Source organism: Barbus barbus, assembly GCF_936440315.1.
Source record: "Barbus barbus genome assembly, chromosome: 43".
In the NCBI taxonomy this organism is placed as follows: domain Eukaryota; kingdom Metazoa; phylum Chordata; class Actinopteri; order Cypriniformes; family Cyprinidae; genus Barbus; species Barbus barbus.
The window spans coordinates 5,238,987-5,261,372 of NC_136721.1; the positions used below are offsets into that span (position 1 = coordinate 5,238,987).

Here is a 22,386-nt window from a genome sequence, read left to right on the forward strand (position 1 = left end):
CTCAATTTTAGTCTTTCAGCTTCAACATTTTGCATTAATTCAATGCCATGTGAAATTAACCAGAAATTGAGTAAAAAATGTTTCAAAGTAAATCCTACACTATGCATATATGCATCTTTCAATGTAAATGTCTACTAGACTACATAGTTTTTCTAAAAACCCATGAATTGTTCCTCAATTTAATATAAGTTGCATTGGAACACAGTAGTTTTAAGATCTTTAAAGTGCTGTAATGTTATTTTTGACTGTATTTAAGGTCAAGCAGTATCCGCTTCTTCACTTTGGACTGATTCATATTAGCATCTGCATTGCAAAGTTTTTTCATTTGTGGGCCAGAAACTCATCCGCGTTACTCACTGCATTAATCAGACATCACCTCCGTAATCTGACCAAACCCCAGAAAACATGTAAGCAGCGGCTTGAAGATTGCACTCAGATGAACTGGAGACTAAAAACTGGAAATATAAATGAAGAGTTCATTTGCAAAAACAGATAACTACGTTTTTAACAATTCTCATTGTTTTTTTCATTGTGCATTCCAATTAATCTCAATCAAACTAGAGTTGGGTTATTTTGACTAGGTTAAAAAATAACTTTAATACACAGATAACTAACACAATAAAAACATGATAACATAATAAAAAAACATGATTTTTGAAAATGTAAAAAAAATGGAGTTATCTGTTTTTGCAAATAAACTCTTCAAATATTCACTATTGTTTAGATTATTATCATTTCATGACAGGCATCAACAAATTCAAATATTGTACATTGTGAAAACCACATATTGAAAGTAAATATATTTCAAATGCTGTTTTATCTCCGTAAAGAGTCTGTGAAATTCAAAATATTGTCGCAAAGATGTTTTCAATTCAAATTCGAAAGGCCTGAAATGAAAATCTTGTGTTATAGTAAATTACCTTTTATGTAATTCACATAAATATAACCTAAAATCAGATATTGGTATGCATTGCTACCTTTAGAATGTAAAAGTGAGGTGATCATCAGGGAAAGAGAGATGGTCGTACGGCTGCCATGCAGCTCCATGGCCGCTCATTGGTGGAGATCACTTCATTGTAAAGAGTATGTGGAGGAAAGAAAGGCCTACGGCTCAGGTCAGAAACAAAAGGCATCCAAAGCAAAATGCTGACAGCAGCCGGGGTCTGTGAGTATGGGAGCCCCATTGAAGCGGCGTCTGTATAAATAGCCCCACAGATGCCTGAGCAGGAGACCGCGTGGTGGATTCCCCTCAACGCATACAGCTCATTCTATTGGGTAAGTCTGGTAAACCCTGTACCTCTGCCAACTTTAAACCGGATAGTGATTAAACAAGCTTGGAACGCCATAGTGAGCATTAAATCTGCAGAATGATAAATCAAACAATGATCCACTGATACAATCAGGTATGCTAATTATAATTATGATAGAGGAGATACTTATGATTCAACAAGGTATTTGAACAAGATTGTTTTCATTACCTGATGTGCATTAGACAGTAATATAATCCACTCATTTTAATTGATCCAACAGAGTTCAGGCTTGTTGCACAAATAATGCTATACATGCCATTATCCTTGACAACACTTGTACTGGGTTTTTTTTCACAGTAGGACCAGTTAGTGAAAGTAGGAATGTATGAAAATTGATCATCATGCATAGAATTGTATAGATGTTAAACAATGGTGCAAACTCTTCTGACATGATTCCTTGCATGCAGGTCAGTCAGCGCTGAGATATCTGAAACAATGGCTCTGACAAACCCTATGTCAATGCCCATGGGACCATGGAAGGTGAAGTGATTTTATTTATTATTTTTTAAAGAAGAAAAAAATATTTTAATTTATTGTAAATAGATAATTTAATTATTTTGTTTTGTCACTTATACCCACCAAGGCTGCATTTATTTAATGCAATTATTTATTTTAAAATAAATTTTAAAATTTACCCCCCCCCCCCAAAAAGATAAAATAATATGTTTATTCAGCAAGGATGCTGTTTTTCTATTCATCAATTAAAGTATCTCAGTTTCCACAAAAATATAAAAAATATATATTTTTTTTTTATTATTAATATTTGAGTGCCAATAAAAATTGAGCATCAAATCAGCATATTAGAATGATGTCTGAAGGATCATGTGACACTAAATGCTGGAGTAATGGCTCCTGAAAATTCAGCTTTGTCATTACAGGAATAAATTATATTCTGAAATATATTCAGATAGAAAACAGTTTTACTGTATATTTGATCAAATAAATGCAGCCTTGTTGAGCATAAGACAGTTCTTCCAAAAAAAAAAAAAACTTTGAAAAAACCTTAATTATTCCTAACTTTTGACTGTTGACGTACAAAATTATTAGAACATAAATTAATTTAAAATAATTTTTAATGCAATTTGGAACAAACTAAATGGGTATCTAATTAAATAATGACTAACAACATGTTAAACTAAAGATATTTGTGTGTATTTCTGTCTTTCTCAGATTACCGTTTATGATCAGGAGCATTTCCAGGGCAGGCGTTGTGAATTCACCGCTTGCTGCCAGAACATCATGGAGTACGGAATGGAGACCGTCCGCTCCCTGAAGGTGGAGTGTGGCGCGTGAGTAAAAGCAAGCATCTTCAATTAACCAGAGTAAATCTCTCTTCCCCTTCCATTCCCGTCACCTAATCGTTTCTTCTGACTCTAGCTGGGTAGGGTTTGAGCACTCTACCTTCAATGGCCAGCAGTTCATCCTGGAGAAGGGCGATTACCCTTGCTGGGAGGCCTGGAGTGGCAACAATGCCTATCGCATTGAGAGGATGATGTCCTTCCGCCCCATCTATTCTGCTGTGAGTGAGACCATCTGCACCAGAGACACACAATATACACACTATGATCATCACTATTTCTCAACACATTAATATTTTTGACATAGTTGTAGATACATGGCATTAAATTGAATTGCGAATACATTGAATTTGAATAGCAAACAAATTGCATAAAGCGTAATTGAAATAGAATAAATGGAAATATCCGAAATCTAAATAATAAATCATATTAATAAAATGTTGTGTAAATATACTAATAATCATTGTTTGAAAAGCTACATTTATTTATTTACTTGCACACATTCCATACACCAGGGGTATAATGAGAAATATTAGAAATATAAATCTAAAATATGTGTTTAAAAGGTAATAAATAATAAAATATAAATCTTATTTACATAAAATATTAATAATCGATGTTAAACATGCTATCATACACAAAGGGGTAAAATGTATTTATATTTAGTCATTTAGGTGATGCTTTTATCTAAAGTGACATACAAATGAGGACAATGGAAGCAATCAAAATCAACAAAAGAGCAGTGATGCGCAAGTGCTATAACAAGTCTCAGTTAGCTTAACGCAGTACACGTGGCAAGGTTTTTTATTTTTAATTATATAATAAATAAAAAGATAGAATAGAAAAAGAATAGAGCAAGTGTTAGAGGCCTTTTTTGCTTTTGTTAAATGTATAATAAAAAGAAAACAAACAGATTGAATACAAAAAGATTAGAGAAGATAATGTGTTCGTTTTTAAGAAAACAAGCAGTTAGTAAATTAATAGAGTGCAAGTCTAAAAGCGACAAGTTTTTTTTTGAAGAAGAATAGAATTAGAATAGAGTGCTAGAGTTATAGAGTCAAATAAAGATGGAAGATATGTGTTTTTAGCCGATTCTTGAAGATGGATCTAATCATTCTAAACCAACTTAAAGGGAAACAGTTCTTCAAATCAGGATTTTCACTCAACAAGTGTCATGTCTTTCTCTCTCCATTGTGAATCAGATGCACAGTGATTGCCGTATGACGCTTTTCGAGTGTCAGAACATGACTGGAAAGCAGTGGGAGGTGTGCGGTGACTACCCCTCCCTGCAGGCTATGGGATGGTGCAACAACGAGATCGGCTCCATCCAAGTCATGAGTGGCGCGTAAGTACGATTGCCCGAATGGATTTTAATCACCTGATCATTACTGTCCAACATTTTTGGTCCAAAAATGGAGGCTGATTTTCTGGCTTTCTTCTCTAATGCTGGTTTTTATTCGTATCTTAAAAAGCATGGCGTCATGTATTCATCACTGCATTCGTCAACATTTGAGAAATCAAACGCTCCACTTGGCTTCCATGGTAACATTCCGCCTCTCTGTCCCTATTTCTCTAGCTGGGTATGCTACCAGTATCCTGGTTACCGTGGTTACCAGTACATTATGGAGTGCGACTGCCACGGAGGCGAGTACAGGCACTACAGGGAGTACGGCTGCCACGCTCAGACCCCTCAGATCCAGTCTATCCGTAGGATCCAGCATTGAGAGGAACCAGCTGTGTCCTTCCTCCCTTCCCTCCCTTCTTCCTCCTTCTGAGCCCTTCAAACTTCCACTTCCTCCACCCCTCCGTTCACAGCCTCGCAAGATGGTTTGTTGACCCGGACGGCAGGCTGGTGTACTGGTGCTACACTAATGTAACAAGTCCACAGCACGTTTTTTTACCCACTACACGAGGAAAGAAAGACAAACTATAGACGGCAGGAACGATGAGAAGACAAAGTCCTGTATGATGACAGCCGAACGGACGTGATGCGGTGAGAAGCCGGGAGCATTGCTCTTCTTTCGTCATGACTTGATCATCATGATCATAGCCGTTGCAGTCAACTTCTGTATGAAATTTGATGAATAAAGAACATGAGCATAAAATCTAAAGAAACAAACAAAAAAATAGAATAATTGATATCAGCTGACTGTGGCGTGTGGATCTTTCCTGACCTTAAATGAACATTAAAACAAACACAGAACTCTCACATCAGTCACTTTCAGAAAAGGTGTAATGAATTGTCTAACATTAAAATGTGAAATGAAAAGATATGATGTCTCAGAACTTACATTAAAACATAACAAGGACAGCCGTTTACTCACACGGCAATAGATGGGGCCTCTATTTAAATATATGTCAAATGTAAGTCAAGTCACCTTTATTTATATAGCACTTTATACAATACAGACTGTGTCAAAGCAGCTTTACAGTGTTAATCAGGAAAACAGTGTGTCGATAATGCAAGAGGTCAATTACTAAACACTCAATTTTCCAGTTAAGGTCAGATCATCATTGATTTAGTGATGCCATCCAAATATAATCCACTAATTTACCTTTCAGATGCTACTTTTTCAACATGCATATAAACGGACTGTAAATTAAATTTACAGGTGATAATGTCAAAACATTCGAAATGTAAACAAATCCAAAAAAGGAATGGTAAAGTGCTGCTTGTTCAAGCATCCCCCTATGTGTATTTTATTTATTAATTTTGTTACTTAATCTAAGTGATAATTAGGAAAAATATCTCTAAAAAGGCATATCTAAGTGTGTGTGTAATATGTAAACATTTTCCAGATAATTTAATAATTTTCTTTTAGTACGGTGATCAGAAACATGGTTAAAATTTACTTTTTTTACATAAAAAATATCGATGCCTTTATATTTAAGGGGGTTAAAACTTTAAATACCCTTGTGTACAACATTTTTATGACATCATATTGAGGGTTTCGTTTACCACACTGCAGGACTATTATGGGAACTGAAAAAACTTAAAATAAAATAAAAAATTGACAACCACCCCTTAACAAATGGCAGTGGTTTAATCCAGACTTTAGTTTGACCCTGTGCAAACCAATTTAATACTGATTATGCCAAGTGCAATCTATTAGAGTCCCTAATTTTGCTTCAGTGCGTTTAACCTGCACATTGTCAGGCCAGTGATGAACAATTCGTGATGGCTCAACAAAAAGGCAACTAACGATAAAACAACAAAAAAAATATTTTTTTTAAATCACTACTAAGCGACTACATTCACATAATGCATACTTTGTGGCTCATTTTGCCGCATATTTTAATAGTTTCGCACCAAATACTCGGTTTGAGACGCACCAAGAAAGTTCAGGAAGAAACATACAAAGGATACTACAACTACGCTGACATGACCGATCGTCTTCAGCGTTTTTCTCAAAAGTACGCGCATATTTGTAGCCTCTCGAGCATCGGACAGTCTGTCGAGGGAAGGCAGCTTTGGGTCATGAGAATAACAACGAATCCGACTAAGGACGTGCCGGGCAAACCGAGATTCAAGTATGTGGGCAACATCCACGGGGACGAGGCTTTATCGAGGCAGTTGTTGGTGTATCTGATAGAGCACCTGTTGACTCAGTATGGCCGCGATGTGAGAGTAGCAGAGCTGGTGAACCGGACTGACATCTATATAATGGCCAGCATGAATCCTGACGGCTTTGAGCGCGCGCTGGAGGGGGACTGCACTGGCAGCAGCAGCGAAGGACGCGAGAACACCAAACATTATGACCTCGATAAGAGCTTCCCACACCGGGATGAGTCCTTCAGTAAGACCTCGGAAGGCCTACCGGAGGTCACAGCTGTCATGAAATGGATTCTTGAGAAAAAGTATGTTGTTGTTTTTTTTGCTTTGTAGTTTTAATAGTCTATATTTTCTCTACACAGTTATTAAATTCAAACAAGTTTTTAAAGGCAAACACTATTATTATTATTATTATTATTATTATTATTATTATAAATTTACAAATGTTTTAATCAAATAATTTGGCGCTGATAACCTCAATTAACCTTGCCTTTAAAATCCGTGTCATTTAAAATGATTTGATGTGTATTATTAAGAGGGTCAGCAGGGGTCTTCCCTTTTGATTTTCTTCCCACATAAATTGGCTGACTGCAAATTGGTTGGCACACTGACTTTGATTTAGCAAACAAATCATTTTTAAATGAAACCACATTGACAGTTTTTTACAGAGTTCAGTTGACCGATTAAAACTATTTAAAGACTTTTAAATAATAATTAAAAGAAACTAGAGAGAGAGTTTGCCTTGGAAGCTAACTGGAATTATTTTATGGTGAAGCATTAAGGCCTGGGGCCAGTTGCGTAAACTTAGCCTAAACTTAGTTTGACCAACTGGCATTTGCCAAGGGTAAGAACAATCTACCTTTTCATAACTGAATTAAAAAGTTATGACCAGTCTTGAAGAGAAAAAATTAGGTGACTGACTTTTTAAGACTAGTCTAAACAGTTTATGCAACCGGCCCCTGGTTTCACAGACTTGGCTTAGACTAAACCAGGATGATCCAATGGGACATTTTAAGTAATTTTTAAAAACGTGCCTTAGTTAAAAACATTACTGGTATGAATCCTGAGATGAGACAAAAAGGCACTGACATGTTTTAAGATCAATCGATGCATGTTTCTTTCAGCTCAGAGTTACAATTTAGTCTGGGACTAGGTTTAAGCCTTGTCTATGAAACCAGGGGTTAAATTACTAACTGGAAGTTTAAAAAATACAAATAAATGAAACTAAAATGAAAACTAACTAAAAATAAGCCTAACTAGTAATATTCTTAAAAAAAATTAAAATGGCAAAAACATACACTATAAAATTAAAGTAAAAAATAAAATAAAACTGAAAATCTAAAAATAAAACTCATTCAGAATATTAATGAAACATACAATACTAAGTATATTAGTATATAGTACTAAACAATACCGTATGCACTACAAAATATCAAAATTAATTACTTTAAAATGAATTGATCCAGACGCCAAATGGGCTTTTTTAAATAAAGGAATTGGCGTAACATTTTATTCTAACCTGGAAAACATGAATCTCTGATTATTCGGTGATGAAACCAATTATTCAGTGGTGTAATGTTCTCTTGCTTCTGATTTGAGAATTTCACAAGTCAGATCTTTTCTCAAGAAATGCTTCCTACCATGCTTGCTTCCTCTGTGTCGCTTTTTTTTTTTTTCCAAGGTTTGTCTTGTCTGGTAGTCTACATGGGGGCTCAGTGATGGCCACCTACCCCTTTGATGACGGCAGTTCTTATGCAACCTCAGAGCTGACAGCAGATGATGCTGTCTTTCGCCATTTAGCACAAACCTACACTGAGATCCAACCCATCATGAGGATGGACAGTCCTGGCTGTCCTGACGATCCAGACAAAAGCTTGGGAAATGGTATAACAGTTTGACACTTAAAATCAGGCCTTGTACACAAGTGGAACTCAATTGAACTTTGGTTCAATGATATGGTGTCCTGTCTGTGCACAGGGGGAATGCAGGATTACAACTACTTCAAAGGGAACTGCTTTGAAGTCACTTTTGAGCTGAGCTGCTGCAAGTATCCACCAGCTTCTCAGCTTTTCACAGAATGGACTAACAACAAGGAGGCCCTTCTTGCTTACATACACCAAGTGAGCTGATTTGAATGTTTTGTGTAGTCCCACGGGTGGTCTAACAAACCTTATGTCACTTCTGTTTTAGGCTCATATTGGTGTGAGAGGTTTCGTAATGACCAGATCAGGCTTTGGTCTCCCAGATGCAACAATCTCGGTTTCTGGAACGGATCACAACATCACAACTTGGCTGTTTGGTGGTTATTATCGTCTGCTGCTGCCTGGAAGATATGACATCACTGCTAGCTCACCTGGGTGATTATATGTAGATGCATAAAAGAATAATTATGAAATGGAATTGGTCCAATTTAATGGAACTTTTCATGTTTCCTTCAGATATCTTTCAAATACTGTCAAGAATGTGCCAGTGATTGAAGGCAAAGCCACGCTGTTAAATTTCACTCTTGAGGAACCTGTAGAGGAGATGTTAATGCGAGATCCCTCTGAACAACCTATGGTAACCAATGAAGGTCTGAACACACCTGGGCCTCCCACCTCAAAAACTCCAACCCATACTTTGGATTTCCGATATCATAGTTATGATGAAATGGAGATGTCCTTGCAACTGCTTAGTGCTGTCCATCCTTCCATCACTTACCTGTACTCTGCTGGACGATCCGTGCAGGGGAGGAATCTTTACGTAATGGAGATTTCCACCAATCCTGGTGTTGATCAGAGAGGTGCGATCATGTGTGTGTGTGTGTATACAGGTGCATCTAAAAAAATTAGAATATCATAAATTTATTTTTTGGGAACTTATTTCAAAAAGTGAGACTTTCATATATTGTAGATTCTTTACATGTAAAGTGAAGTGTTAAAATGTTTTTTTTTTTTTTTTGATTACAGCTTACACCTCATGAAAAGTAAAAAAATGCAGTATCTCAAAATATTAGAATATTTACATTTTAGTTTCATTAAATGACCATTCATGCAATTCCGGATATCTTGTGTTCTTTGAAACCACAGTTATGGGGAAGAGTGCTGACTTTGCAATGATCCAGAAGATAATCATTGACACCCTCCACGAAGAAGGTAAGTCACAGAAGGTCATTACTGAAAGGGTGGCTGTTCACATCAAGGTTATTTTCGAAACTGAAGACAAAAACGATTGATAAACTATTTCGTAATGTCAAAGTATTTGAAAAACTAAAATGAAACTAACACCAGTTATTGAAAAACTTACTGAAATAAAATTAACAAAAATAATCATCTTTCTAATCGTTACGTTCTCACCCCTTGGTGGAAAAAATATATGAGCTGTGTGACCGTTTAGGGAAATGCCTGTAAACAGGACCGCACACAGACCTTTTGAGGGGCATGTGCTGAAACTGAAAAAGGGCACTATTTATTCACTATTAACCATAATAATAATATAGTTTGAAGAGAGAATTTTTTTTTTTAGCTATTGTTTGCTTCTATAAGCTTATTTACATGTCATTGAGGAGCGGGGAAGGTAAAGTCAAGTATTTTTGCCAAACTATTTTGAAATATAATTTAAATTACGTCCAACACAATTCTTGTCAAAATGGGAGATTATAAGAAACCATAGCCATACCGTCACTATAGCATATCCAACATGTGTCCGCCTACCTGGCAAAAACTTGATGCTGTTGAGGACCAGGGATGTTAGTCTCATGAATGGTGTCATGCATGTAGTTGTGTTAAGTGTCTTATGTGAACATGTTCTGCACTTATTTTCCCCAGTTTTTTTTTTTTTTTTGTATTTGAATGTGCGACAACTGTAGTTGCCGGTGGGCAAATATGTTGTATGCACCCCTCAGTGTCAAATTTGAATAGGAGGAGAACATTTGGAATCTCAAAATAACTGCTTTCAAAAGACCAATCTTTATTCATAAACAATTCATAAACAAATATATTTCCCCCCCCATTAAATGTATTCTAACTTGTTGGTTGAATAAATATTTGGATTTTATATTTAAAAATTACCTCAAGTTAGCATCAGGTAGCTAGTTAGCTAGCCAGTTAGCATCAGCAAACAATGTTTCAAGTAGGCTATTATAATTTTGTAATTCATAATTATTGATATTCATTTTAATTAAGCTAAAACTGCCTGTACTTTGATTTTGCTGTAGGCTAAATGTTTAAAGCAAACCGCTTTTTCCCACCACTACTCTACCCTACCTATAATGCTAACTATATAGGCACTAACAGTAACCCTAATCATTTTAGCATCATGTCAACAACATGCAACATGTTAATTGTGTTAGCACTATGCTAACGTGTTAAAACAAGTAAAATTGTTAAAACAAAATTAGCATGATTACCACATTGCTAGCATTGTTAACGTTTTAAACAAGCTGTTAATGTGATTAGCATGATGCTAACAACATACTAACATGATTAACATGTTGCTAGCATGATACTAACATGTTTTTAACAAGAAGGTAACATGAGTAGCATGATGCTAGCAACAGTATACCCCATTTCCCCATGATCTATGTTATATGTACTTAAGTCATTTTCGCTTGGACTTTTGACTAAGTATACAAAAAACTATAGATTTCTTGTAAGACTTGATTTGTTTGGATGATTCTAGAGACCTTCATGATTATGTAGATGTCAACAAAAAATATTTATTAGTAACATGAAACTTGTTTCTTTGGGAGGGTTTGTCTTTGCCATGGGGTAGGAAGTTGATAGCCTTTTTTTTTTTTTTTTTTTTTTTTTTTTTTTTTTTCTCTCTTGAAATCCTTTTATTTGGTTCTTTGCTTGCATGTCATTTAGACATAACATGGATAACATCTAGAAAAATACTTACAAAAGGAAAATTACAACTATAACCTATGGCAACTATAGTTGCCGGTGGGCTTAAATGGGTTAAAACAAAGACTATAGAAATACACGGTTCACTCCTATACTGATGAATGGGAGAAACTGCAACGCGCAATATGGAGGAATATTCCCACCTTCTAAATGAAAAAGCTAAATTTCCCATAGAAACCTGACTAGACCAGCCAATGCACATGTGCAGCATACAAGCACGGTACAGCTCTGCATGCACATTGGCTGGTCTAGCCTGAAAAATAAGCTTTTTAAATGCTATTTGAGCATAAGAAACAACATTCATGGGGCAATTAATTTCAGATTTTTGTTGCTGATGACATACGTAATTTAATTGAGTTCAATGAGCAGTTTGAGATTTCAGGATTCCCCCATTCATTAAGATGGGTCTTGTACGAGCTGCCTGGAAGCATTGCAAATATGGCCGCTTTTGAGACTTTTGAGAAAGGGAGTTTGTTTTAAAATGATTTATTTTCATTTAAATTTTTATGATTTATGTAATTGCCAGCTTTTCATTAAACTCACAACCCCCTGCAGTTCCTTTACAAACCCTAGTTTGGGAAACCTTGATGTAATATAATGTTTAATGCACTTCATGTTGCAAATTACAATGAATGGAACAAGTTTTCTTACTCCGTTTTTTGCATCATTATGGTACAAGGTAATGCTATTTAAATCAATGTGATTAACGAGTTAAATTAAAAATCTAAAAGTAATGATGATATTACATAAAATGTGTAATGTAACGGATTACGTTACTGAATACAATTTTTGTCATGTAATCTGGAATCAGTAACGGATTACAATTTGTAAGTAATCTACCCAGCTGTTATATGTGTATATATACATATGTAGGTGTATGTGTATATTATGTGTGTACAGAATATTACATTCTGCATGAAAAAATATAAAGATTTCACAGTGATCTGATTCTGTAATGTTTTTAGTTATGAAAACACTACTTAAAACCATGTTTTACTATGTTTATAGCTACATGTGAAGATATGTGTGTATGTAATATAGAATACTAATCAAGAAATGAGCTAGCTAGAGAATACCTGTATATTAACAGCGTAAACCTGAACCATGCGACCATATAATGATTAAATGTTAATAAATTACGTGTATCAGCAATCATAAATCAAATAAGTATTTGTTTTTTTAGAATACCTAGGTGACGAAGGTCACTCAGTCGCTTTGTGTCAAGCTCTAATGCAGTTACGGGGTGTTGACCAGCGAACGTGTGCAAATGCGCATTTTGTCCGTCATGGTGGTATCGCATTGAATTTTCATCAACCGGTTACAAAGTTTATTTTTTTTATTTTTTAATTTTTTTTGTAGCTATATGGGCACTCAGTTTTTGCCAAAATCTCATTAAAGAGATTAAATGCTATGCACAGGCTATTTAAGTGTATTGGCTATGACTAGATGGCAAATGTTACCCCTCTCTCTCTGGTCCCACACGTCTCGGATCTCAAATACATAAAATATGAGCCTTTTGTGTCTCTTGCGTAAAGAAAACGCTGTACTTATTCAAACAACAAGATCTTTATTTACCCTTGCAAGACTTCATTCAGCTGCTGTGGAACTTCAGTTAATTCGGTCTAGATAGAGGGGGTTGAGTTATGAGTTTGATCCAACAAGATCAAGTCACAAGCTCTTTTTAATACCTCTCACTGGCTAAATATTTGTAAAACAGGCAGACAAACGAAGAGGGTAACCAATAGCATTGATTTATTAAAGAAACTTTTCATGCCACAGGTTGAGCCCTACCTGTGCACGTGCCTGCCTGTAAATGGCACATCATGCACATGGGGGTTATCTGATGGAGAGACGGAAAGCAGTTTAAAGCAGAGTCCTGCACTGGTCCTGTTTGGTAAACGTGCACTAGCAGTAGGCTACTTAACAGAACACCTGACCCGTTATCCGACAGCAGTACTAATTTAATTCGGTACCAGACGAGAACCGTTTGACAAAGACCGTGAGTCCCGAACCGAACCCGCATTAATCTACAACTGGTGTTGGTCCATTGTGTTTTATCAAGTTCAATGCAGCGGTCTACCAGGAGATTTTGGAGAACTTTATACTTCCATCTGGTGACAAGCTTTATGGAGATGCTGATTTCCTTTTCCAGCAGGAATTTAGCACCTGCCCACAGTGCCAAAACCACTTCCAAGTGGTTTGCTGACCACAATATTACTGTGCTTGATTGACCAGCCAACAAACCTGGAATATGGAATATTGTAATCTATGGGATATTTTCCATATGGAATCTATGGGATATTTTGGAATCTATGGGATATTTTCAAGAGAAAGAGGAGTCGATTAAAAAAATCCAGACGAGCTGAAGGCTCAATAGTGCCTTAGAAGTCCCACAGGCTGATCGCTTCCACGCCATTCCTCACTGATGCTGTCATTTGTGCCAAAGGAGCCCCGACCAAGTATTGAGTGCATAAATGAACATACTTTAAACAACTTGAACTTTTCTATTTTGCAAATCCTTTTTTTGATTGCTCTTAGGAAATATTCTAATATTTTGATATACTGGATTTTTGACTTTCATCAGCTGTAAGCTCTAATCATCAAAAATGAAAAACTTTTGAAATGTTTTACTTTACGTGTAATGAATCTAGAATATATGAAAGTTACACTTTTTGAAGTGTTAACAAAAACTTCATGCTATTCAATTTTTTTTTGGGATGCACGTGTTCTGATCATCTATATGATCATCTCTTTACTTCATCCAGGCAAACCAGAGGTCATGTTTTTGGGTAACCTGCATGGAAATGAGTTTATTGGACGTGAGATACTCCTAAATCTGGTTGAGTACTTGTGCCGCAATTATGGCAAAGATCCATTGGTCACACGTCTGGTCAATAGCACAAGAATTCACATCATGCCTTCCATGAACCCGGATGGGTATGAATTGGCACTAAAAGGTACGAGCAAACACATTGGCAGGTTGTTTCATTGACTTCTGAATTTACCCTCATTTTCTTCTCGTAGCTCACAATGAACAGGTGTCAGGAGACTTAAGTATTATTGGACACGGTAACGGTCACCGTGTTGACCTGAATGCAAATTTCCCTAAACGGTCAGGATCGAGAAATACTGTTGAAGCAGAAACTCTGGCAGTGATAAACTGGATCAAGGATCACTTCTTTGTACTGTCTGCAAGTATACGTGGAGGTACAGAAAGTGGCTTGGTTTTCTCTTTAAAATGTAAAAAAAAAAAAAATTTTTTTTAATAAAACTGTCCTGCTACTGTTTTCTCTAGGGTTTAGGGGAGTTGTCTACCCCAGTTCCCTTGACTCTGTTGATGAGGACACGTTTAAATCGGTTGCGAAATCCTATTATGTGGTATGTATATTGTATATGCTGTATAATGTTGAATTATCTAATATTAATGTAACATTTGTGACTTAACTAAATCATCAGCATAAAACATGTTGAATATCAGTGTTTTTCTAATGCTTGTCACAAGTCTTAAATTGTCCTATATTGTTGTCATTTTATTCCAGAAATCTCAGGCTTTTCAAGAGCCTCAGGCCTGCGACGTGCCAAGAACCAGAGAGAAAAAAGGCGTTAAGCACCGTCGCCCAGTAATCACAGGTCAGACTAAAGCATAATAACTGATTTAAAGAATTATATCAGAATTGAATGTTTGGGAATGGCAAAAGTAGTAGCAGTATTTGTTATTGAAAGAAATCCCTTGTGATGACCAAGGCTGCAATTATTTATTCAAAAATAGAGTAAAACAGTAATATTGTGAACTATTACAATTAAATTTTTTCCATTTGATTATATTTATAAGTGACATTTATACTTGTGATTTGCAAAGCTGAAATTTCAGCAGCCATTACGCCAGTCTTCAGTCACATGGTTCTTCAGAAATTATACAAATATTGATTTGGTGCTCAAGAAACTTTTTATTAGGGGTTCAAGCGTATAGCGCTGAAACCCTACTGTAACTGTTAAAATGGTCACGGATGAATGATTTCCACGTAAAACTGATTGTGCAGACCAAACTGTAAGTTATAGAGACTTGGAGGGATGGGTAGTACTCGCAACACCTACAACATGGCCGAGGCTCGCCCCAATCGGCCTGATGGGGATGATACAGCAATCGAAAGCAGTCTCAGCCTCAGACGTCACGCCCACGGAACATTGGCTAAACGTCTGATGCATATGGCACACTTTTCTGGAAACACTTCAGGAATGTCAAAGTCATCATCTGACTGGTTGAATTCAACCGGATTTCCGGGAGACGTGAGTGTCGCGTTTTATATTCGGTCTGCTGGGAAACAAAGATGCCGTGGCGCCAAACCCCCTCACGAAAGAAGAAAGCTGTCGTGTTTACAATTGTGACGACGAACGCTTATCAGGGTCAACTAAATGCTGGATTTTCAAAAGTATGTGAAATATTTCATGTTCACGGCATATAATCTTTAAAATGCATCTGAGAGTTTCACACACCGGTTTGTGGCGACATAATAACTCCGGACAAAACGTATGCCTCAGAGCCTGGGGAAATTTTGGGGTGTGTTGCATTTTTTTGCAAAACCTACTTTTGCGAACTAGTCCTAGGTTTTTTGCCCGATCGGAACCAAACCAGTGCAGAAAGACTCTTTGGAGAGTGAATATCAATAATTACCAAAAAAAAAGTAGAAATTTCGACTCCCCTTGACAAAGGGACGCCAAAACGTTTGAAGGGGCAGGGCCACTTTTAGTAAAATGCCTATAACTCCTGAACGGAATATCTTCGCCAAACTCTGAACACTTATCTAAGAGCTCAAGCTGAAAAATAAAAGCAGAGATTGGCCACTTGCTGGCGCTATAAGAGGGAAAAACATACAAATGTCTATTACTATGCGACCATTTGTCCCATCAACATGGAAATCGCTGTGCACAGTCTTGGTCCAAAGTGCCACAAGTGTCTATGGGGACATTGTGTATCTCCAAAAATCTTGGCCGAGCACCTATTAGACAAGGTTAACGGAGGCCGGTCAGAGCGAAACTCAGTCGGTCTGTTTGACTCGGCCTCAAAGGTCTGTGAGAAATTTGAAAGAAATCAGCCACTGGGGGGGGGGTGTATTATCGCATTTTTTGAAGGCCTAAACAATTGTACATTGCACGTTTTTTTTGCACATACACGCGATATTCGTATCGTATGATGGACCTCCTTGTTCCGAACAACTTTGCCTCTAGAACCACTGCTGTCAATCAAACCATTTTTTTTTTTTTTTTTTTTTTTTTTTAGATGATTGAAATGTGATTGAAAGTCCTAGGTTTTTCGATCAATCTGGGAAAAACTACCGCAGTGCAGTTCTCTGGACTCTCTAGGTCAATAATTATCAAAAACTTTTAAATTTATCCTTTGGGAAGCTATAACGGGGTCCTTTTAGAAAAGGAGCCTGTCCAAATATACCCAAAAGCCTAAACGAAAACTCAAAACTTCATGAAACCCGCTGAACACATGCGACAGGTGATCGCATGTGTTCGAATGTCTTATTCCTTATGTGCTTAAATGTCTTATTATTTTTAGTCTTAATTGGTAGTTCATAAGTACATATTCCTAGAGTGTCCTGTTTCACATAGAAATCAACAGTTTTTGCCTTTTGCATAATGGTAGGAATTGATATGCTGTCTTGGGCATATCACAGCACAGACACTTTAGCCATTAACATTGGTCTGAGCTGTGAACTACTTCCACCAGAGGAGTTGCTCTCAGAATACTGGGAGAAGAATTACGGAGCACTCTTGCACTTTATACAACAGGTGATTCGTTCTTGATCATGATCAACACATTAGTAATTTTCTTGGGTGAGCTATTCCATTTTAACCTATGCATGGTTTGTGTGATGTCCCATATGTCAGGTTCATTTGTTTGTGAGGGGTATGGTGACTGATCGTTTTTCTGGCAAAGGCATTGCTAATGCCACAGTCGTGGTGGAAGGCTCAAGCCATCATGTCCACACCAGCCGCACGGGCCAATACTGGAGACCTCTGGCTCCTGGTTCTTACCATATCACTGCTTCTGCTCCAGGGTGAGAAATGGGCAAATGAACGGAATACCAGTAATAAAATGGGTCAGCCATTTATGTTTTCTGTGATCTGTCCACAGTTATACTCCAGTATCAGCATCTGTCCGGGTGTTGGAGACTCGGGTGGAGCAGGTGGACTTCAAGCTAACCAGAGATGCGTTGCAGCCATCTGTTGAGGAAGGAGAACAGAAGGAATTTGAGAAACTGGTGGAACGGCTTTTAGCCCCTGGTGAGTTGGATCAGTTGGTCCGCAGCCTTCTACCTGCTCAGACCTTGCGGTACCGAACCTACAGGGAACGTTCTAAGTTCCTGCGAGGATTGACCTTAAACTTCCCTCGCATCACACGGCTGTACAGGTATGTAATACTGAAGATGTGTCTTTTGGTTTTTAGCAAGCACCACAAACCATCCGATTAACTCGAGATGATTGAGCCAATAATTAACCAGAATGGCATAAGCAAACATCTCAACCAAACATCATGTAGATCATGGGTGTTTATTGAATGAAGTTGGAAGGTAAATTATGTTGGTGATCTATCCCCCCCCTCCTGGAGTCAGTTTGGGTCAAAGCACTGAGATTAGAACTATCTGGGCTCTTGAGATCGCTGGCAATTTGGAGATCCCTCAAGCTGCTGAATCCAAGATCCTTTTTGTGGCCGGAGTCCATGGCAATGCAGCAGTAGGTCCAGAGTTGCTGCTTGAATTTGCTTCGGTTCTCTGCCTCAACTATGACAGGAATCCCGCCATCACCAAGGCAAGTTTCACAAAAGTTCTCAATAAACCTATAAATACAGTGGCCGAGAAGTGCAAAACAAATCACGATTCTGAAAACGAAATAACAAATTACAAACTCAAATGCAAATCTAAAAAACAAAACCATTCAGAAAACGCAACAATTCCGAAAACATTATAACAAGAAAACGCAACGACAAATCGGAAAACGCAACGACAAATCGGAAAACGCAACGACAAATCGGAAAACGCAACGACAAATCGGAAAACGCAACGACAAATCGGAAAACGCAACGACAAATCGGAAAACGCAACGACAAATCGGAAAACGCAACGACAAATCGGAAAACCAAATAACAAATCAGAAAACTTAACGACAAACCGGAAGAGGTAGGTATAGTTTGAGACAGCGCCATTGGTTTGGGAATAGATTACTCATCACTGACTGGACGAGACTTTTTTTTTTAGATTTGCATTTGCGTTTGTAATTCGTTATTTTGTTTTCAGATTCGTGATTTGTTTTGCACTTCTCGGCCACCGTACATAACCTCCTTCAGTTATTTACTCTGTACCTCTGTTTGCAAAAGAATGGAAAGGTTTTTTGTTTTTTTCTGGGGAACCCAAAACATTCGAGAGAGAATGTAATACTTTGGATTTGACTGCAAAACTTTAGCATTCTAACAAAAGCATGTTAGCATGTCGCTAAGCTAACAGAAAATCGGGAAGGGACATGAAATGTGGCCAAGTATGGTGACCCATACTCTGAATTTGTGCTCTGCATTTAACCCATCCAAGTGTGCACACACAGCAGTGAGTAGTTGGCAGCCAATACTGCGGCGCCCGGGGAGTAGTTGGAGGATCGGTGCCTTGCTCAAGGGTCACACCTCAGTCGTGGAATTGAGGGTGGAGAGAGTGTTGGACATTCACTCCGCCCACCTACAGTCCCTTTTTTTTTTTTTTTTTTTTTTTTTTTTTAAGGAAAGGAATATATAGGATATCCAATATATTCAGTGTTGGAAAGGTTACTTTGGAAATGTAATGGATTACAAGTTACCGCATTTAAAATGTAACGAGTAGTGTAGTTTCAGTTACTTACAGTAACAAAGTAGCACTCAACACCGTCAGACTTTCAAAATCCTTTATCACTTGTATTAAGCTTGTAGTAATTTAATTTTAAAGCACAGCAACCACAAAATCAGACTTACTTTGAGATCATTCTGAGATTTAAATAAAGATTTAAAACCATAACAAGAAATGGTTTAATATGATGTTTTTGAAATCAAATCTTTGAATCGTTTTGACCGGAAACGCTGGCATCTAACAATAGCTTAGAAAAAAACAAGTTAATCACAAAAAATCAAATACATTAATCCAAATAGGAAATAAAACAGTTACTGAATAAGCATGTGTCCTAAACTCTTGAAACAATGGTGTCTCATATTTTAGAGCAGTCAATGCAATTTATGAAAAATATATGTATATCTGTGTGGGAGATGTAACCCCCTTTGTAATTCTTAACATTTTCACAAGTAACTAATTTAATTACAATTTTCTTTTTTCTCAGTAACTGATTACAATTACATTTTTGTAATTAAATTGCATAATTCCGTTACTAGTTACTCCCCAACACTGAACATATTGCATTAAAATGCAATTTCTTTTTAAATGATAAACCTTACAGGGTTTAATTAAATTAGTATATTCAATCAAAATTTGTAAATGTATTATTTTTAACTGTGCTTATATTTTACATGTAATGCATTCTGATGTTACTTTCACTGTGACGGATAAGTGCTGTGCTGCCTTATAATTAGGCCAAAGGAACCCAGCATAATTATTCTTCCTACCTTTTGGAACATTCTAGTGGGTCTGGAGTGGGTTTATCATTTAGGCAGCTCACTAGGTTTAGAGAACAGAGTCTGTGTATCTGTCATCAATACGGTTTGTTTCTTCCTCCTTAGCTGCTTGACAGGAGCAGGATACTGATTCTCCCATGTGTGAACCCTGATGGTAGAGAGCAGGCACAAGAGGGATTCTGCTCATCGAGTAAGGGGTACACCAATGCTCATGGCACAGACCTGGACACAGATTTCTTCTATGGTCAGTCAACACTCAGCAATGAAATCATGTAATTGAACGCGTCAAAGCTTTGGTTAGAGTAAATATAAGGTTTGTCTTTATACTTAGGCAATGCATCCGCACAGCCAGAGACGCGTGCCGTGATGGATCTGATTTATGGAGGGGGTTTCTCTCTCTCAGTAGTGTTGGAGGGAGGCTCTCTGCTGGCTACGTACCCCTATGACAGACCTAATCAGCATGGTAACCAACAGCACTATATATATATTTTGCATTATTAATATTACCCATTCTTTGTGTTTGAAGCCCCTTGATTTTAAGTATTAAACTCTGCCATATAAATGATCCAGCACAGTTTGATTGAGTGATTGATTCACTCAAGAATTTTCACATGTTCAAAGTCGTGTGATGGCAGCTGTACAGGTCATAAATTTTGATTATGACTCCACAGCACAAAATGAGGAGACATTGAGATATTTGGCCTCCTTGTATGCCAGCAGTCATCCTTTAATGCACTTGGGTAATCTGGGATGTACAGAAAAGTCAGGTACTTTCAAAAGACTCTTTCAAATTTGAAGATTACAAAGAAAATACTGCTATAATTATGGAGTCATCTTCATATGCTTTGTGATTTGGATACAACCCAACAGAGCATATCCCAGGAGGGATTCTTAGGGGTGCAGATTTCAGCGCTCACACTGGCAGTATGAAGGTACTGGAGTCGTTTCAGATCATCTGAATAGCAGATTATGTATCTTTTGTATCTCCTATATATTCTCCTCAAATTTCATTTTCTGCATATTCCAAGTTGTACGTCTTTTACGAAAATACAAATGTTACTCTTTCAGGACTTTAGTTTGGATGTGGGCGTTTGCCCTGAAATCACGGTATACATTGGCTGTTGTATGTTCCCATCTGAACGTCAGCTCTTCTCGCTGTGGATGGAGAACAGACTGCCTCTTTTCCGCATGCTGCTGGAGGTGGACACATTTGAACTACCTTTTATCATCTAATGACCAGAATTTCAGGCAACTTAAGCTCATTTTAATTCATGTTTTCCTCCTCTTTAATCTTTGAAGGTTCACAGAAGGCTGAGTGGTGTCGTGAGGGACAGTAAAGGCCGTCCGGTGTCGGATGCTGTTGTTGTGGTGAACGGCTCTATGAATGTTCATGCAGACAGTCAGGGTCACTTCACCACTCTTGTGGCACCAGGCACACTTCAGCTGCTGGTTCAGGCCCATGGATATCAGCAAGAGTTCCAGCAGGCAGGTTCTAATTTACTAACAGCTTTAAAGGGGTGTTGTCACTTTTTAAATGTTAAAATGTATATAATAACTTTTTTCCCATTTAATATGGATGATTTTGGCATAATAAAGTAGCCTGGGTGAGCACTTTAAAAAATTTAATGTATATTATGAATCCCAAACCTTTGAATGGTAATGTTATAAAATAATAATTTTATTATATTGTTTATGCTATTGGGCTGAGCTGATAGCACTGCTTCTGTCCAGCAGGGAGTGAAATTTTATACACACACACACACACACACACACACACACACACACACTACTATAATCTCATTCTCCTTCCTGTGGTTTTAGGTGAATATATCCTCAGACAAAGTGACCAGCCCCATTGTGATCGACTTTACAGCGGACAGGGCTCCCTTGAGTCATGCCATCTTTGTAATTGCCACAGGTATTAAAAAAAAAAAAAAAGTGATCTTATTGGTCTAAAAATCTGATTCTAAGTTACTATATGCAAAATATATTTTTTCCATTTTAAAAAATATAAAATAAGTTGTAGTAAGGCTGTAGTGATTATACGTTTAATGACTACTGCTTAAAAACTTTCAGGAGTGAACCGAACTAATAAATCCGTAATGTAGTAAAGTGTCCTAAAATTCTTCATCCTCCTCTAGCCTCTTTGATGAGCATCTTAATCTGTGCTCTCCTCATCTGGCACCTTCGCTCTACCAAATTCAGCCGTATACGAGACGGGGTTTGTTGGTTGCGTCATACGAGGGATGTCCTCCAAATGGAAGCGCTTGCTTCAGAGAAATCACCCTTGCGACAGGAGTTTCTGGATGAGAGCGAGAGTGAAGATGACCCTTTCCTTGTGGAGGGGCGCTGAATGTACTGTCACAGTGTTCAAGAATGAAATGTCATTCTGTCTTTATACTTAGATCTGCATCTGTCATTCGACGTACTGTCTATGTTTAATAAACAGTGAACTTTGCAACTTTTGGTCTCCTAAACTTCATATAATATGCATGTACCAAGCTTGGTGGAAGCGCAGCTGGTCTGGGGTTCAAGGGGAAGGGGAAGTCGTGGCCAGAGGTGGGTAGAGTACCCAAAAACTGTACTAAAGTAAAAGTAGTTCTAGAAATATTTACTCAAGTAAAAGTAATAGTCTGAATAGTTACTTGAGTAAGAGTAAAAAAGTATCGGATAAAAAAACTACTCAAGT

General features: G+C 37.4%; 2 protein-coding genes across 2 annotated transcripts; both read left to right on the plus strand.

Annotated features, from left to right (window-relative positions):
- Positions 1 to 1,723: 1,723 nt before the first annotated feature.
- Positions 1,724 to 4,332, plus strand: LOC306862791 (beta-crystallin A1-2-like; the record flags this gene model as incomplete). Its single annotated transcript, XM_079405783.1, has 5 exons — positions 1,724 to 1,790; positions 2,481 to 2,599; positions 2,688 to 2,829; positions 3,811 to 3,953; positions 4,185 to 4,332. The coding sequence occupies exons 1-5, from the start codon at positions 1,746 to 1,748 to the stop codon at positions 4,330 to 4,332; spliced, it is 597 nt and encodes a 198-aa protein (XP_079261909.1). The 5' UTR covers positions 1,724 to 1,745.
- A 1,538-nt stretch (positions 4,333 to 5,870) lies between these two features.
- LOC306862178 (carboxypeptidase D-like) lies at positions 5,871 to 22,156 on the plus strand (the record flags this gene model as incomplete). Its single annotated transcript, XM_079404857.1, has 21 exons — positions 5,871 to 6,466; positions 7,843 to 8,045; positions 8,139 to 8,281; positions 8,352 to 8,518; positions 8,600 to 8,943; positions 13,813 to 14,004; positions 14,072 to 14,254; positions 14,343 to 14,425; positions 14,587 to 14,677; positions 16,698 to 16,843; positions 16,943 to 17,112; positions 17,190 to 17,465; positions 17,668 to 17,863; positions 19,803 to 19,941; positions 20,029 to 20,160; positions 20,369 to 20,464; positions 20,568 to 20,629; positions 20,766 to 20,897; positions 20,997 to 21,182; positions 21,519 to 21,615; positions 21,839 to 22,156. 21 exons carry the CDS (start codon positions 5,871 to 5,873, stop codon positions 22,048 to 22,050), a joined length of 3,846 nt encoding a protein of 1,281 aa, XP_079260983.1. The 3' UTR covers positions 22,051 to 22,156.
- Positions 22,157 to 22,386: the final 230 nt, after the last annotated feature.